This window comes from Nomascus leucogenys, chromosome 21 (assembly GCF_006542625.1).
Source record: "Nomascus leucogenys isolate Asia chromosome 21, Asia_NLE_v1, whole genome shotgun sequence".
Classification (NCBI taxonomy): domain Eukaryota; kingdom Metazoa; phylum Chordata; class Mammalia; order Primates; family Hylobatidae; genus Nomascus; species Nomascus leucogenys.
In genome coordinates, this window is record NC_044401.1 from 9,787,931 (window position 1) to 9,804,627 (window position 16,697).

At 40.2% G+C, this 16,697-nt stretch overlaps 1 protein-coding gene across 3 annotated transcripts in view; it reads right to left on the reverse strand.

Moving 5' to 3' along the window:
* CD96 (CD96 molecule) overlaps positions 1-16,697 on the reverse strand; it is a 114,958-nt gene that overhangs the window by 75,768 nt on the left and 22,493 nt on the right. For 2 of the 3 annotated variants that reach the window (XR_004027566.1, XM_003261790.4), the window contains exons 4-5: positions 8,262-8,469; positions 1,824-1,879 (exon numbers count right to left, since the gene is read on the reverse strand). Coding sequence is in view for 2 of the 3 variants with exons in the window: in XM_003261790.4 (XP_003261838.2) it covers positions 1,824-1,879; positions 8,262-8,469 (264 nt within the window). In the remaining variant the exon portion in view is untranslated. Of the gene's footprint in view, positions 1-1,823; positions 1,880-8,261; positions 8,470-9,943; positions 9,992-16,697 lie in introns of all 3 variants that reach the window. The other variant, XM_003261791.4, reaches the window with a different exon arrangement.

Consider the following 16,697-nt stretch of genomic DNA (forward strand, 5'->3'; position numbering starts at 1 on the left):
GAACCCACCTCTTGCATCTGCATGACCTGGATATGAGTCTTGGAGTCAAAGGAGATCATTTTGGAGCCTTAAGATTTGACTGCCCTGCTGGATTTCAGACTTGTTTTGGCCAATGTCCTCCATTTGGAATGGCTGTATTTATCCCATACTGTATCCCATTGTATCTAGGAGGTAACTAACATGCTTTTAATTTTACAGGTTCATAGGCAGAAGGGACTTGCCTTGTCTTGGATGAGACTTTGGACTCTGGACTTTTGAGTTAATGCTGAAGTGAGTTAAGACTTTGGGGGACTGTTGGAAAGGAATTATTGGTTTTGAAATGTGAGGACATGAGATTTGGGAGAGGTCAGCGGTGGAATGATATGGTTTGGCTGTGTCACCACCCAAATCTAATCTCGAATTCCCACGTGTTGTGAGAGGGACCTGGTGGGAGGTAATTGAAGCATGGGGACTTTCCTGTGCTGTTCTCTGATAGTGAGTAAGTCTCATGAGATCTGATGGTTATTATAAGGGGGAGTTTTCCTGCACATTGTCTTTTTGCCCGCTGCCATCCATGTAAGACATGATGTGCTCCTTCTTGCCTTCTACCATGATTGCGAGGCTTCCCCAGCTACGTGCAACTGTAAGTCCAATTAAACTCTTTTCCCTGTATAAGTTACCCAGTCTTGGGTATGTCTTTATTGGCAGCATGAAAACAGACTAATACAAGCAGTTATCTAAGAGACTAATATATGAAACTGGCGAAAGACACAAATACTTGGAATATATATATAGTCATGCAAAACATCTCAAAGAATCTAAGCTATGATTTGTATGCAACTATCAAATTAAATGACTGATACTTCAGTGAGACCAGAGATTGTAAGTTATTTAATGTTATTGGTGCAAGAAGAAACTAGAATGAGTATAATTTTCTTTTGCCCCATATAATAGAAAATGTTAGAGAATTAATGAGAATATTTTTTACTTAGGGTTTTTAAAAGCTTGGCTAAAGTCATAAGGCCACAAGACAGTTGATTAACACAGATAATAATAATAACAAAAACAAGAACAATAACGTTTATTGAACACTTAATATATGTCACACACTGTACTTAGATTTTTTCATATGTTATTTAATTTTTAAAAGCAGCAACAATGTGAAGATACTATTATTATTCACTTCATATAGATGGGGAAACTGACTGCAAAGACATGAAGTAATTTGCCCAAGGTCATAGCTCGCAAGAGAAAGAGTGAGAAATTGAGTCCAGATCCTAGTGAGTAGAGGCTGATAACTACCACCCAGAAGAAGTTAAGTCAGAGGTCCCTGTTCAATTTTCTTTTTTCTCCTGCCCTTCCTCATTACTACCAAAGACATAGCCAGGGTTCTGCAGGAGTACAGGAGGGCATATCTCCTCCTGTCACTTTGAAATAAAAACAGCGGGAAAGTGGGTAAAGAAAATGGATTAGAACAAATTAAACGTCAGCTGAGCAAAAGCCTCCTTCTTACACCAGGGCTCACACAGCTTTCTGCCCTACTTTGTCCTCACTATCCACCTGAATTTTTATTAAATAGAAGTTTAAACAATTGTGACTATTTTTTTTTCTGAGAAATTTAAGGACTTAAAGTGCAGATCAAACATTCTGAGAGCCCTAAGTCTAAAAGTAACAATTCCCATTCACTTTCTAGAAACAACCCAGCTTCCCTTCATCCCTATGAGCAGTTAATTGATCAAGGGCCAAGGAGTAAACTTCTTTGAGAGAACATTCCTGGCAACTATGCAACCTGACACACCTTACATGTAATACTGTAGATTTTCAAAGGCTTTTATGTGACTCACCTCTACCAAGACTTCCGTGGAGTTATTTTCCATAATCACGGGGATTTCCGGTTTAGCTTAAAGGCAAATAAAACATAGTTAGTGGCACCAAATGTCATCCTACCTGGCCACTAGTGTGTGTATGTGTGTCTATGAGAATCTTCATTCATCAAATATTAGTATTTATTAATATTTATTAATATAATACTGCCAGGCCCACCATGTACCTGGAAGTATGCTAGATGCTTAGGAAACAAATGTGGACAAATAATATTCACTGTTCTTAAGAAATCTACAGTTTCATGGGAATACAGATAAACAAACTGGAAGTTATAATACACTGAGATAAGTACAATGATTAAGGACATGTAGGATTTGAAGACAGCTTTTAAATAAATTTTCTAACCTAAACTTGGAGGATAGGAGGAGGCTTTTGGAAGATGTGATGTGGTTATCAGTGATGAGTCAAGTAAAACTGGGACTGTGGAAGACTGGTAGTGTAAGCAGAGGATGGGTGGTGGGGAGGGAGAGAAAAGAGCAATGTTCTACAAGTCCAAAGGCTTATGATATGGTTTGGCTGTGTCCTCACTCAAATCTCAACTTGAATTGTATCTCCCAGAATTCCCATGTGTTGTGGAAAAGACCCGGCGAGAGGTAATTGAATCATGGGGGCTGGTCTTTCCCATGCTATTCTCGTGATAGTGAATAAGTTTCATGAGATCTGATGGGTCTATCAGGGGTTTCCGCCTTTGCTTCTCCTCATTTTTCTCTTCCCATTGCTGTGTAAGAAGTGCCTTTCACCACCCACCATGATTCTGAGGCCTCCCCAGCCATGTGGAACTGTAAGTCCAATTAAACTTCTTTTTCTTCTCAGTCTTGGGTATGTCTTTATCAGCAGTGTGAAAACAGACTAATACAGTAAATTAGCACCAGTACAGTGGAGTGTTGCTGAAAAGTTACCCAAAAATGTGGATGCAACTTTGGAACTGGGTAACAGGCAGAGGATGAAACATTTTGGAGGGCTCAGAAGAAGAAAAGAAAACGTTGTAAAGTTTGGAACCTCCTAGAGATTTGTTGAATCACTTTGACAAAAATGCTGATGGTGATATGAACAATAAGATTGAGGCCAAAGTGGTCTCAGATAGAGATGAGGAACTTGTTGGGAACTGGAGCAAAGGTGACTCTTGTTATGTTTTAGCAAAGAGACTGGCAGCATTTTGCCCCTGCCCTAGAGATTTGTGGAACTTTGAACTTATGAGAGATGATTTAGGGTGTCTGGCAGGAGAAATTTCTAAGCAGCAAAGCATTCAAGATGTGTCTTGGGTGCTGTTAAAGGCATTCAGTTTTTTTTTTTTTAATTGTACTTTAAGTTTTAGGGTACATGTGCACGATGTGCAGGTTTGTTACAGATGTATCCATGTGCCATGTTGGTGTGCTGCACCCATTAACTCGTCATTTAGCATTAGATGTATCTCCTAATGCTATCCCTCCCCCCTCCCCCCACCCCACAACAGTCCTCGGAGTGTGATGTTCGCCTTCCTGTGTCCATGTGTTCTCACTGTTCAATTCCCACCTATGAGTGAGAACATGCAGATTCTCAGTAAACTATCACAAGTTCAAAAAACCAAACAGGCATTCAGTTTTATAAGGGAAGCAGAGCATAAAAGTTTGGAAAATTTGCAGCCTGACTATGCGATAGAAAAGAGAAACCCATTTTCTAGGGAGAAATTCAAGCTGGCTGCAGAAATTTGCATAAGTAGGAAGGAGCCTAATGTTAACCTCCAAGACCATGGGGAAAATGTCTCCAGGCCATGTCAGAGACCTTCACAGCAGCCCCTCCCATCACAGGCCCAGAGGCCCAGGAGGAAAAAGTGGTTTCCTGGGCTGGGCCCAGGGTCCCCTCGCTGTGTGCAGCCTTGGGACTTGGTGCCCTGTGTAACAGCCATTCCAGCTATGGCCGAAAGGGGCCAACATGCAGCTTGGGCCATTGCTTCAAAAAGTGTGGAAGCCCCAAGCCTTGGCAGCTTCCACATGGTGTTGAGCCTGTGGGTGCAGAGAAGTCAAGAATTGAAGTTTGGGAACCTCTGCCTAGATTTCAGAAGATTTATGGAAATGTCTGAATACCCAGCAAAAGTTTGCTGCAAGGGCAGGGCCCTCATGAAGAACCTCTGCTAGGGCAGTGCAGAAGGGAAATGTGGGGTTGGAGCCCCCACACAGAGTCCCTAATGGGGCACCAACTAGTGGAGCTGTGAGAAGAGGGTCACCATCCTCCAGACCTCAGAATGGTAGATCCACCAACAGATTGCACTGTGCTCCTGAAAAAGCTGCAGACACTCAACACTAGCCTGTGAAAGCAGCCAGGAGGGAGGCTGTACCCTCTAAAGCCACAGGGGCGGAACTGCCTAAGACCATGGGAACCTACGTCTTGCATCTGTGTGACCCAGATGCAAGACATAGAGTCAAAGGAGATCATTTTGGAACTTTAAGATTTAACTGCCCTGCTGGATTTTTGACTTGCATGGGGCCTGTAGCCCCTTTGTTTTGGCCAATTTCTCCCATTTAGAATGGGTGTATTTACCAAATGCTTGTACCCCCCATTATATCTGGAAAGTAACTAACTTGCTTTTGATTTTACAGGCTCATAGGCAGAAAGGACTTGCCTTGTCTCAGATGGGACTTTGGACTTGGACTTTTGGGTTAATGCTGAAATGGGTTGAGAATTTGGGGGACTGTTGGGAAGGCATGATTGATTTTGAAATGTGAGGACATGAGATTTGGGACAGGCCATGGGTGAAATTATATGGTTTGGCTGTGTCCCCACCCAAATCTCAACTTGAATTGTGTCTCCCAGAAGGGACCTGGTGGGAGGCAATTGAATCATGAGGGCTGGTCTTTACCATGCTATTCTCGTGATAGTGAATAAGTCTCATGAGATCTAATGGGTTTATAAGGCATTTCTGCTTTTGATTTTCCTCATTTTTCTGTTGCTGCTGCCACATCAGAAGTGCCTTTCACCTTCCACCATGATTCTGAGGCCTCCCCAGCCACTCGGAACTGTAAGTCCAACTGAATCTCTTTTTCTTCCCAGTTTTGGGTATGTCTTTATCAGCAGCATGAAAATGGACTAATGCAGCTTAGAAATAAAGTCTCATTATAAAGGTCCCTGAAGTGGAGCAGAGAAACATTTGATTCTTTTTTGGTTGCTTGGCATTGGGAAATATCAGGGAATATTTCAGTGATTTTGTTGTTTTACTAGATTTTAAGTGCCTCAGAGCCAGTATTTTATCAATTTCTTCATCTCCAGCACTTAACAGTGCCCAGCACAAACTAGACATTAAGTACATTATGTTGAACAGAAGTGGCTTCAAGTAAATTCTTGAGCATAGCAAACATAGCCTTCTATGACTCAGTGGAAAGAATGCTAAGCCTCCAGTCACAGATGCTATCAATGCCTGCTACAGCCACTTGCCATTTACCTTGGCATACTGAAGACCTCTTACTGGGATAACTCTTTGATGACTAGATGACTCTTTGCATAATGATTTATTGAGATTATGGGAGTACACTTAGTCCACAGGTAGTAAAAACTGGGAGTCCCATAGAGTTAATAGTGATAACAGATGGAGACATGGTAGATGAATACCCCAGCTTTCTTGCCCTTCATGTGGGATAACTCTGATGTGTGTTCTATGCTGTCTCCCAGTGAGATAAGCTCTAAACCTATGGTGCTAACTGATATAATCTTGTACATTTTATTATCTTCCTTCCCTTCCCTGACTCACTTTCTCACTCCTTTTCTGATGTTTCCCAGGATGGCGTTTCAAATAAATTAACCCCAATCCTTATCTCGATGTTTTATTTCAGGGGAACCCAAAACCAAGATACAACCTGAAACACTAGTGGGTGGAGAGGTATCTCTTACCTCCTGTTAACAAATACCAGCAGAATAAAAGCCCTGAAGGAAAGAAAAACTACTAAAAATTGCAGAGGTGACAGGGTGAGACAGATTTTCTCTGAGGCTGAGGACAATCAGATTTGGAATTTAGGAGTGAACAGAACCCTGTGATGGGCAGGTGACTCCCTGCCAAGGAAAGGAAAACCGAAGGAGACCAGTGAAGGAGATGCAGGAAGTGGCAAAATTGCTGGAGTAGCCCCTCTTGTCCCTGGTCTGTTAGAGAATGAAGAGTTAAGTAATGAGCATTGTTTGGGAAGAAGAAATATGCTGGGTTTAGCGCATGTGGAATAGGCCTGATATATATTTGGGTATTGATTTCAAGGTTTTCATGGGTGTTTTGGGCAGACTTATTCTATATGAGTAATCACCAAGGGATGTAAAGTAGGTTCTTATAAGATACATGGTCAGGGCCATAATACATACTTGGGTAATACCTCAAAATAGGTTAAGGACTGGATGTGACTCTACCCAAACACAACCCGCCCAGCCAATTTACTAAATGCAAAAGCCAGGAAGCAGGAAAAATCTAATTTTCTGAACAAGCAGGCAGAGTTTCATATTTTTAAGCATCCACCGAAAGGATTTCAAAGAAGAAACAAGAGAAATGTAGAGACAAAGAGCTGTAGCATCCAATAGGGTGATAAAAGTGAAATATAAAAGGGTGAAAAACATTTAAGATCAAGATAGAGGTATTTTAATGCAGCAAAGAGATACACGACACAGCTAAATGTTGACAAGGCAATTAGATCAAGTTATGGTGCAAAAAATCTTGATCAATAGGGGACACAGCTTGCCTAGATTAAAATTGATATTTCTTTCCACATTGAGGATGGCTGCCTTCATTGGTTTGCCAATAGACCAGATGAGGCAGTTTCATGTTTGCACTAAGACAGTCACACCCTGGTAAATAAACAAATGGTGATAACAAAAGAGATGAACAGCTTGTTTCCAACTCTTCACAGGACACTGTTTAGGCTCCGTAAGGAATCTGATCATCAGGGATGGTTATTGCCTAGCCCATCCCTGAGGAGAGATGAAGAGAAAGAGAAGAGGGAGGATGCAGAGGGAAGGGGAGGACAGAGGAGGGAAGGGGGATGCAATTTTGTAGTTTCTTCAAAATACTGAATTGTATGACTGCCAATAATAAGGCAATACAATTCCAAATAATTTTTTTTTTTGCTTGCTCTGCCCTTTAGAGAATTGAGGAATAATCTAGCAGCCTGTGTCCATAGGTTTGTGAAGTTATTTTCTCTTTGTTTATCTCATTTTCAAAAATAATTGTCTATCCACCTCACTGCTTTTCTCTTTGCCTTCTTTAAAATTGATTTTCTAAAAAACACAGATCTTTGTCACAAAAAATGAAAAAACATCCAAAGGCAGGGGCTTCTCTTATTAACGGTGTTTATTATTTAGTGGTATTTCCTTGTACCACTGGGGAAAATAGAATTTTAACCTTTCCTCCTTAAATTGGCACCCTGCAGATACTCTGCATTTTGAATGAGGCCACAGTGGATTTCACAGCTCAGCTCCACACTCCTGAGAGTGCAGGTTCAGAAGGCCTTTCCTAAAGGCTCCTTTGCTGGAATGGCTGGACCTGGATGGTCTCACCCCAGCTGGGCCTTGGCAGGATAGCAGGGGAGGAGGAACTTCTGCAGTTTCCCTGGGGCTATATTTATCACCTTCCTTTTCTCACTGACCTTACTCCACCTGGCTCAAGCAAGCAACTAAGACAATTAAACAACTAAGCAATTAGACTTTGACAGTCACAATTAAAGAGATTTCCAGTATTCTGAGAAACATTAACATTGTAAATAAGATAGTGGTCACCAGGAAATTGATCTGTCTGTTATGGTTTGAATGCCCACTCCAAAATTCATATTGAAACTTAATCTCCAGTGTGGCAGTATTGAGAGCTGGGGCCTTTCAGAGGTGATTGAATCATGAAGTCTCTGTCCTTATGAATAAGATTAATCCATTCATGGATTAATGGGTTACTGGAGTCATGAGTTATAATGGGAGGGAAACTGGTGGCCTTATAAAAAGAGGAGGAGAGACCTGAGTTAGCACATTAGCAAACTCTGTCCCCTCGCCATGTGATACCGTGTGCCACCTTGGGATTCTTCAGAGAGTCCCCATCAGCAAGAAGGCTCTCACCAGATGTGTCCCCTTGAGCTTGGACTTAGCCTCCATAACTGTAAGTAATAAATTCCTTTTCTTTATAAATTACTCAGTTTCAGGTATTTCATTGTAAGCAACAGAAAACTGACCAATACAGAAAATTATTGCTTTCTGTATGATTTTATTCTGTTAATGGAATCATCATTCTTTATCATCCTACCCTCATCCCCATGCCCAACAAGAATAACAAGTATCCAGGGAAACAGACTCCAGCATTGTTACTGACATGTGGCTGCTCTGCAGCATAATAGAGTGCTTCCTCTTCAGGGAAGAGCAGGGCAGGAGATAGGAGGATGTCAGGGAGTCCGTAGAACAAAAGCCCTTACCAAAAACCTTGACTGTGGTGGAGCTCCTCAAGATTTTGTCAGGACCGACTCTAACGTGGCAAGAGAACTTCCGCCCATCATCGAAGATTTGGACTGGAGAGAGGTGGAGTCTGTAGTCTGTACCAAGCTTGACTCTATCTTTAAGTAATGTGGAATTGCTGATGAGGTGATTTTGGGAGATAAGTGTTTCCTGAGTTCCATTATCGTCCTGGTGAGAAAAATCATTACTAGTTATTGAGTCCTCAACTGTGCCAGCTCTGAACTGGGCATTTGACAAGCATTGATTCATTTATTTTTTGTAAAGTAGAGAGGAAGAATGAAGGATTGAAATTAAGAGACATTTAGCATATTACTAGAGAAAGTATGATACACTTGACTTTCAGTTAAAAACTACTGTTACCCTCTGCTAACAAATGGAAACTTCCTGTTCTTCTGACTAGATCTTTTCCTTCATAATTTTCTATGAACTGTATATCTGGAGCAGGATGTGGGGGCTGGAATGGGCCAGACTAATGGCAGATTTTAATTTTCATTTAAGAAGTTCTGACATCTTACTGCTAAGATGAGAAGACTATCAGTGTGAAGATTTCAAAAAATCTTCATTTAAACTGGATGATTACAGCTATCCCTAAATTCCTTTAGAAAATGACTCCTTTCAGCTCTTCCCTGAGCCTGGACTAGGATCAGGTAAAGTGGCATTCTCAAAGTCTTGCAAGTGAGAAATATTGACACCCAAAAGTGAGTACCTCCTTAAATTTTGTGCCGTGGGCAGCTCCTTGCCTCCTTTCACAGCCTTGTTCTGGTCCTAACCCTATTCCCTTTCTTCTGTGTTTGTGTTAGCTTCAAAGAGGATGCATAAAGAGTAGGTTGAAAATGTTAATATGAATTTTGGAGATCAGAGTATATTTGAGGTACTTGGTTCTTCCATCCCATATCCTTTCTTCAGTCTGTGATGAAAAGCCCTATTATTCTCTCTGTGCCTGGAAATTTTTTGGACAAACTCCCTGGGGGTCACAGTACTGGTTGATGTCAATAAAAGTGCTCACTAGGGGCCCAGTGAGGAGGAGATTCTTGACGGGCACAAGGGGAGAGGATGGGTTAGGTCTTCATACCCTGTTAGTATGACTCAACATTCTCAGTTGAGCTCTTTTAAAATACTCTGATGCACAAGCTTGTCTTCTAGAGATTCAAATTCAGTCTGTCTGGGATAAGGCCATGGCTAGGACAATTGTTTTTAAGGTACTCAGGGGATCCAGGGCTGACATCTACTGGCCTAACTCTAAACAACAGATGAATCCTTGTGCACAGTCATCAGGGGAAATGCAGGGAAGTAAAACGGAGAAGGGTAAACAGGAATGCATTCAATGGGGGGAAATGTTACAAAATAATGATAAGATCTATGAAATGGAATCTCTAGTTTTAAAAATGAGACAGATCAGGCTACAAGAAATGGAAATCCCATTCAAGTATGGGCAGAAACAGAGGACAGACTAAGGCAGACTTCTTAAATAGTTTAAATTGATAATTCCAGAATATACTTAGTAGAAACTCTTATGTAAGACACAGTTCTTTAGCTGAATCTGGCTAGGATTTGTGTCAGTCTTACGTACAGATGGTATTGTGTTATTGCCTGCAAATAATCACACTCTGCTGAATTCTTTTTCCTGAAGCAATTTACATACCTTTATACCCTTAGAAAGAAGGACCCAAAAATCTGTGCTGCTGTTTTCCTAAAGAAGAAGAGCAAAAGAAAAAGGGAGAAAGACTGTATTACAGAGACAGGATCCCCCAGAGGAGCTCTAAGTATTGGGTGTGGACAGGAGAAGAAAGTGGAGAGCATGTCACTCAGCACTGGTAAGTCTGGAGGTCAATAATTAAGAAGGCAGGTACCCCCTGCAGATCTTTTGGCACAGGTATGTTTGGCAGCCTTTTGCTTTTTTGTGTGTCAGGAATTTAGGGTTGAAAATGCTCCTTGGTCATTTAGTATATGACTGCCATTTGGAACAGTTCCATCAACTGTCACTTTGTTGTGGGAAAAAGAGCAGTTACATGCTGAAGTTGGAGACTGGTGAGAAAAAACGCTTTTTTCTTTATTATATAGCAGATTGTGACTAGGTGGTTTAGTTGATAGAGAAAAAATACAAAACCTTCCAACTTATCCAAAGGTTGCTTTTTTCCCCTGGGCAGTTGACTTTTGCAGAAAGAAGGGTTTGTTCCTTCATTGGGAGAGATGGGATTCAGTTGCAAATAATGCCCTGTAACCTACAAGATAAGGAGATCCTGAGACATTCTAGAGTCTTCAGTTATAAAGGGGGCAGTAGCAAGAACTTACATATGAGTGGCTGCCTTCACAGAGCAAATGGGAGGAGAGGTGAAAAAATTAGCATGGGCAAACAACGAAATGCCTAGGGCTGGGAGACGGAGAAATAATACTAATATTATGTTGTGACCACTATTAAAATTTCATATTCTTATTAGTCATAGTTTAAACTTATTTAGCACCTACTATATTCTAAGAATTCTGCAAAGTCCTTTCAAGTCTTATTTACTCCTTACAATTATGTAGAATAAATTGCGGTTAAAAATTTGAACAAAGATCACACAAAGTAAGAGGTATTTAAGTCACAGCAACAAAAAGCAAGGAGGCCCAGGACCGGGGACAAAAAAGTCTCAGATACAATTCGTACTAATAAGAACCAAACTATAAAATAATAATAAATAAAAAACCTTTCCGAAGTATCTACAGTGAGAAATTTAATAGAAATTTTAGAAAGCTAGAACCTTTCCTGTGAGTTGTAGATTACAGGGGTGAGGGCAATTTGCTGATTGAAAGGGGCCTTTGTATGACATATTGACCCACTTTTGGTGATAGGTGTTTAGAGCACACCTCAACTCCTACTTGATAATAATGCTCTTAGCTAACCCAGTCTTCAGGAAACAGACTGATAGAGGAAAGAACCTGAATGTGACGGCCTTATTTCTACCAGCTTTTTCTTTTCCTGTTATTCAAAGAAAAAAACTGTCCACTTTAAAAAATATTAATAAGTATTTCTAAAACTTTATGGATTCACACCTTGGTAGACTCCCACATTTTAATGGGAAATATAGATTTAATGAGCTAACATATATGATATACTTACTCTAGTCCTGACACTTAATCGATGTTCAATAATACAAGCTTATTATTATCTAGTCCAGCCTATGATCAACACGCTATCTCATGAGTGTTCACTATGTGCCTGGCTAAACTGAAGAATTATGGAGATTCATTGCTATGGTTTGAATGTTTTTGTTCCTTCCAAAACTCATATTGAAACTTAATCCCCAATGGCACAGTGTTGGGAGGTGAAGCCTAATGGGAGATCCAAAGGGCTCTGCCCTCATAAATAGATTAATGCCGCTATACAAAGTGCTTGTAGTAGTGAGTTCTCTCTCTTCTGCTCTTCTGCCAAGTTTTTTTGTCCTCTCTGGAGAACACAGCATTCAAGGTGCCATCTTGGAAGCACAGAGACCAGGCTCTAACCTGCTGGCACCTTGATTTTGTATTTCCCAGCCTCCAGAACTTGAGAGAATAAATTTCTGTTTATAAATTTCTCAGTTTCAGATATTCTGTTACATGTAGCAGCACAAAATAGATTAAGACATTTATAAAGCCATGAATAGCTCATTCTGCTCTCTTGCCAATGTCAACCCATAACGGTTGGCCCTTGTGGGACACAATGGCCATGAAGCCCAGGAACAACAAGTTGATTGGAAAATACTGTTCCTTAAACAATATAAATGTAGCAAGGTCTCAAAAACACAAGCAACAGTCTGCCTTTATTTACAAATTTGATATTTTGTTCATCATGGATTTTCCCTAACTTCTGATTTTTAAAAATATTGTATTAAAATATTTATCTTGATTACTAATTTTTTTGTGCTCTCTTAAATTTTACTCCCAAGGCCCAGCTCTTAGGTTGCATAGCTAGTAAGTAGTGGAGATCCAGGTCTTGAAAACAGCAATTTCCCTCCAAAAGTCACGCTGTTAATGACTTTGCTATATACAGTCTCACGAAAGTAGTAGAAGAAACAGTCTTTGCCTTTCTTACTTATAATCTACTTAAGGGCTGGGTTTGGTGGCTCATGCCTGTAATTCCAGCACTTTGAGAGGCCAAGGCTGGTGGCTTTCTTGAGCCCAGGAGTTCAAGACCAGCCTGGGAAACATGGTGAAACCCTGTCTTTACTAAAAATACCAAAAAAAAAAAAAAAATTAGCTGGGTATGGTGGCACATGCCTGTGGTCCCAGTTCCTCGGGAGGCTGAAGGGGGAGGATCACCTGAGCCTGGGGAGGTCAAGGCTGCAGTGAGCCAAGATTATGTCACTGCACTCCAGCCTGGGCAACAAAGTGAGACACTGCTTCAAAAAAAAAATCTAAAAAAAATTAGATTTTTAAATATAATTTTTAAAAAGATTTTTGCACTAAAAAAATCTACTTAAGGAGAAGAACAAACACACATGCACAAACAAATATGAAAATCAGGAGCCACAGAAAAGAAACAAATGCATAATTAAATTACGTGTAGGAGCTTGATAAAATAATTAGCATGATAATGGCTGAAAGGGATCATATTGAATCATAAAACTGCTGTTATATGTCCCTTAAATACTTGACAAATCCTAAAATAAGTCATTGAGGCTTTGTTTTTGAACTAGAATCAAAATTTTCAATTTGGAAGAGGAATCTTTGTACTACAGGTTGAGTATCCTTTATCTGAAATGCTTGGTATCAGAAATGTTTCAGGCTTCAGATTGTTTTGGATTTTGGACGATTTACATTATGCCAGTTGAACATCTTAAATCTGAAAATCTGAAATCTGAAATGATCCATTGAACATTTCTTTTGAGCATCATGTGTGCGCTAAAAAAGTTTCAGATTTTGGAGCGTTTTGAATTTCAGGTTTTCAGACTTGGGATGTTCAATCTCCTTGGTTTAGTGATGATATTTCATCTTTGAGCTATCTTGAGCTCCTTGAAACCAGCTCCATGTCAGAGCTGGCTGCACTGACCATAGCACATGGCGGGTGCTGAGTGTACAGAGCTCATTCGATAACTGCTGTTAACGGTATTGATTGCTACTCCTTTTTTCTCCAAACTGTTTCCTATCTTCACATTTCCTCAATTTATTCTCCATCCAGTCAGTGCTGTCAAAGCAAGCTGCTTGCAAAGCTCTCCACGTCCATTTTCTAGAGCACCAGAACAATATATTTCTAACCATTGTTGTTGGTTATCAACACTTTGTAGTTTGGCTAGCACTTCATTTTTTTATTAAAAACAATTAGAATCAGCTGCCATCAAGTAAGAGGTTACAGTTTTGTTTTCTGAATAGTGAGGCATCCATAAGCATAACAAACATTGTCTATAGTACCATTTACCTTTTAACATAAATAGCACAAATATTAAATAAGAGCATGTTGAAGATATATTTATAGATAAAAATTTTAAGATAGATGAGCATCTATAGTTATGTGCTTTTGTCACTAATATTGAATTGTTTGAATTGGAAATATTCTTGTCCTTCTCTTCATGATTTTAACGAGAAAAATCATGAATTTCTATATTTTCACTGACTTTGGGAACAAATATTCCCTCTTACGCATTTTCCCGTCTGCACTACCAATTTGTATTTAAAGGTCCCAGAGTCTTGGTGTAGTATATGTCTGTCTTTTGCTAGCCAACTATTTAATTATCCAGCTCAAATATAACCTTTTCTAAAAAGCTTTCCCAGGTCCATCTAGTCAGAATTGAACTATTTTCCCCATGCTGCCATTTTTAACATTTTTATTAAAGGTGTACATCATGGTAGGAAATATGTCCAATATAGTTTTGTACCCCTGCAGGACTTAGTGCTCAAAACAGATTCACATGTGTTTATTGGACTGAAGTGAAATTTATGCTGTGGGAAATAAGGACGACAATTTGCTATTAAAACAGAATATTAGAGTATATTTAGAAGCTTCCAGAATAAGCTTGCAGAATTTCCCTGATGACTATATGCTTATGTCCCAATGCATAAAATGGGAAAAATATCACTTATCTTTCAGCTTCCAGCTGCATCCCATCTAAATACACATATTCTAGGATTTCTTATATATTACTCCTCCATTCACATAGATTATTAGTTTCCATTAAAGAGTTAACCCTTTGTGTTTACTTAGTTACCCCTCATGCTGGATGAATGTTAGATACACCTGATGCCCGTCTACCTCAGTGTATTCCCAGTCCTGCAACGTAACTTCCCAAAATGCAGTCTGTCCCATTAACACACGTAACACAGCCTTAGCATGAGATCAGGCACATGTAGCATAAGAGTTTATTTTTTGAGACAGAATCCCAATAATAACCTTTCCTATGAGGGTCATAATTGAGTTAATTAGCTTTTATAAAATTCCACATGTAGGAAGACATCACTTCTGTTTTTCACTGACTTAGATAATTTTAGTTTGTAAATTGTTTCCAGGGTTTCATGAGTCACTTGGGGCAGAAGGCCTTTGAAGCTTCCCAGAGTTCAGTATAGGAAGTTTCTGCTCTCCTGAGCTCACCTTCACCATTTCTATGTTGTAATCTCTTTCCAAAGAGATTATATAATGTTTGTAAGAAAAATAGGCTTATCATTCTGATTATTATTGTTAGTTTAAGAAGAGATTAAAGACCAAAAATATGGATTGGCTGGAATATTTGTGTCCTTTGCAGACATGTAACAATTATGATACTAAGAGTTGTAGTTTGTTCCCTAATATAAGTGTTGCCAGTGGCACCAGTTTGTTCTTTGACCTTACCGCACAAAAGAATTTGAGAGCAAGTTCAAAGTGAAAGGAGGTAAGAGAGCTTACTGCAAAGCAAAAGTACACTCACAGCTGATCACAGCGGGCTACTCAAAGGTGAGATGATGCTGACTGACACTAGGGAAACTCTCTTTAGGAGAGTCTCATATGATTATTCATGAAGGGGTGGGAAGGTGTGTTGCTATTAAGCATGTTCTGGGTGGTCCTCAGATGTGCATGTGCTATTGTTGTACATGCTGGTAGATACATGGCATGTCTCATTAACATCTTAAATCTCTACTCATGGGTGTGTTTTTTACTATTATAATGAGCATAGATCAGCCCAAAGACACTAATCATGGGTTTCTGTACTTGCATGAATGCGGGGATTTTTCCTTTCTGTTCCTTTACCTCCTCGCTGTAGGATGTTCTAACCATGAGCCCAGGGTGTGATTTGTGCACTGTCAGGCAGTTTGTTCCCTCCATTTATTTAGGAAGTTTGTTCTCATTTAAGGGAGACTATAACCACCCTATGTAATCTACTTTATAAGGACATTAGATGGTTTAATAGACTGGCTGAATCCTACAACCATCAACAGTGTGGGGCATAGATGTAAATGAGAGGAGCAAATAGATTTTGACATTTTGAAAGGAAATGTACCATAGGATTTTAATCAGCACATTTGCCAACACCATGTTCCCTTTGAAGAAAGGTTTCTTTAGAAAGATTCTTCAAGTTGTTGGTATCATGGTGCTTTCTTTAAAGTGGCAGCATGGCTTGAGGTTCTAGTGGATGTTTAAGATTCACCCTCTCACTGTGTGACCTTACATGCACTCTCTGGCATTCATTTACTCTAAATGTCCTGGCAGAATCCAAAGGTGATGTCTATATGGCCTTCTTAGTTTCTTTAAAGGAAGCCACTTGATAAACGGTGACTCATCAGTTGTCAAGTCTTTGATACTTAATGAGCTGCCACTCATTAAACAATCAAACAGCAAGAATTTAGTGATCATTAATTTAATATGAGAACAATGAATAAGACTGTGGGGAAAGGGGACAAATAGAAACAAATTAATTCAAGTATTTATTAAGTATTTATGAGTACCTATGCTCTAGACTCTATACTAGATGCTAGAGATTTTTGAAATGAGCAATAAAAAAACAAAACAAAACAAAAAAACTCTTACTCCAGGCAAGAAAAGGGGGCAGGGGAAAAGGGGACTCAGGTAGAGGGAACAGCATGTGCCGTAACCCTGGAGTCAGAGGGATGCCCGGGTCTTAGTCTCCACTTGACCTACCTCCCACCCCACAGCCTGGAGGGACCTCCCGCCTACAAGCCACCAACCCCAAAAGCGAAGCTGGAGGAACAGGAGATGCCCTCCCAGCTCTTCACTCTGGGGGCCTCGGAGCACAGCCCACTCAAGACCCCCTACTTTGACACTGGCACCTCATGCACTGAGCAGGAAATGCCTCGATACCATGAGCTTCCCACCTTGGAAGAGTGGTCAGGACCTTGCACCCTGGAGCCACAAGCCTAGGGTCCCCCATCCCGGTGCCTCCAGGGCCACCCGCTGTGGAAGACGTTTCCCTGGATCTAGAGGATGAGGAGGGGGAGGAGGAGGAAGAGTATCT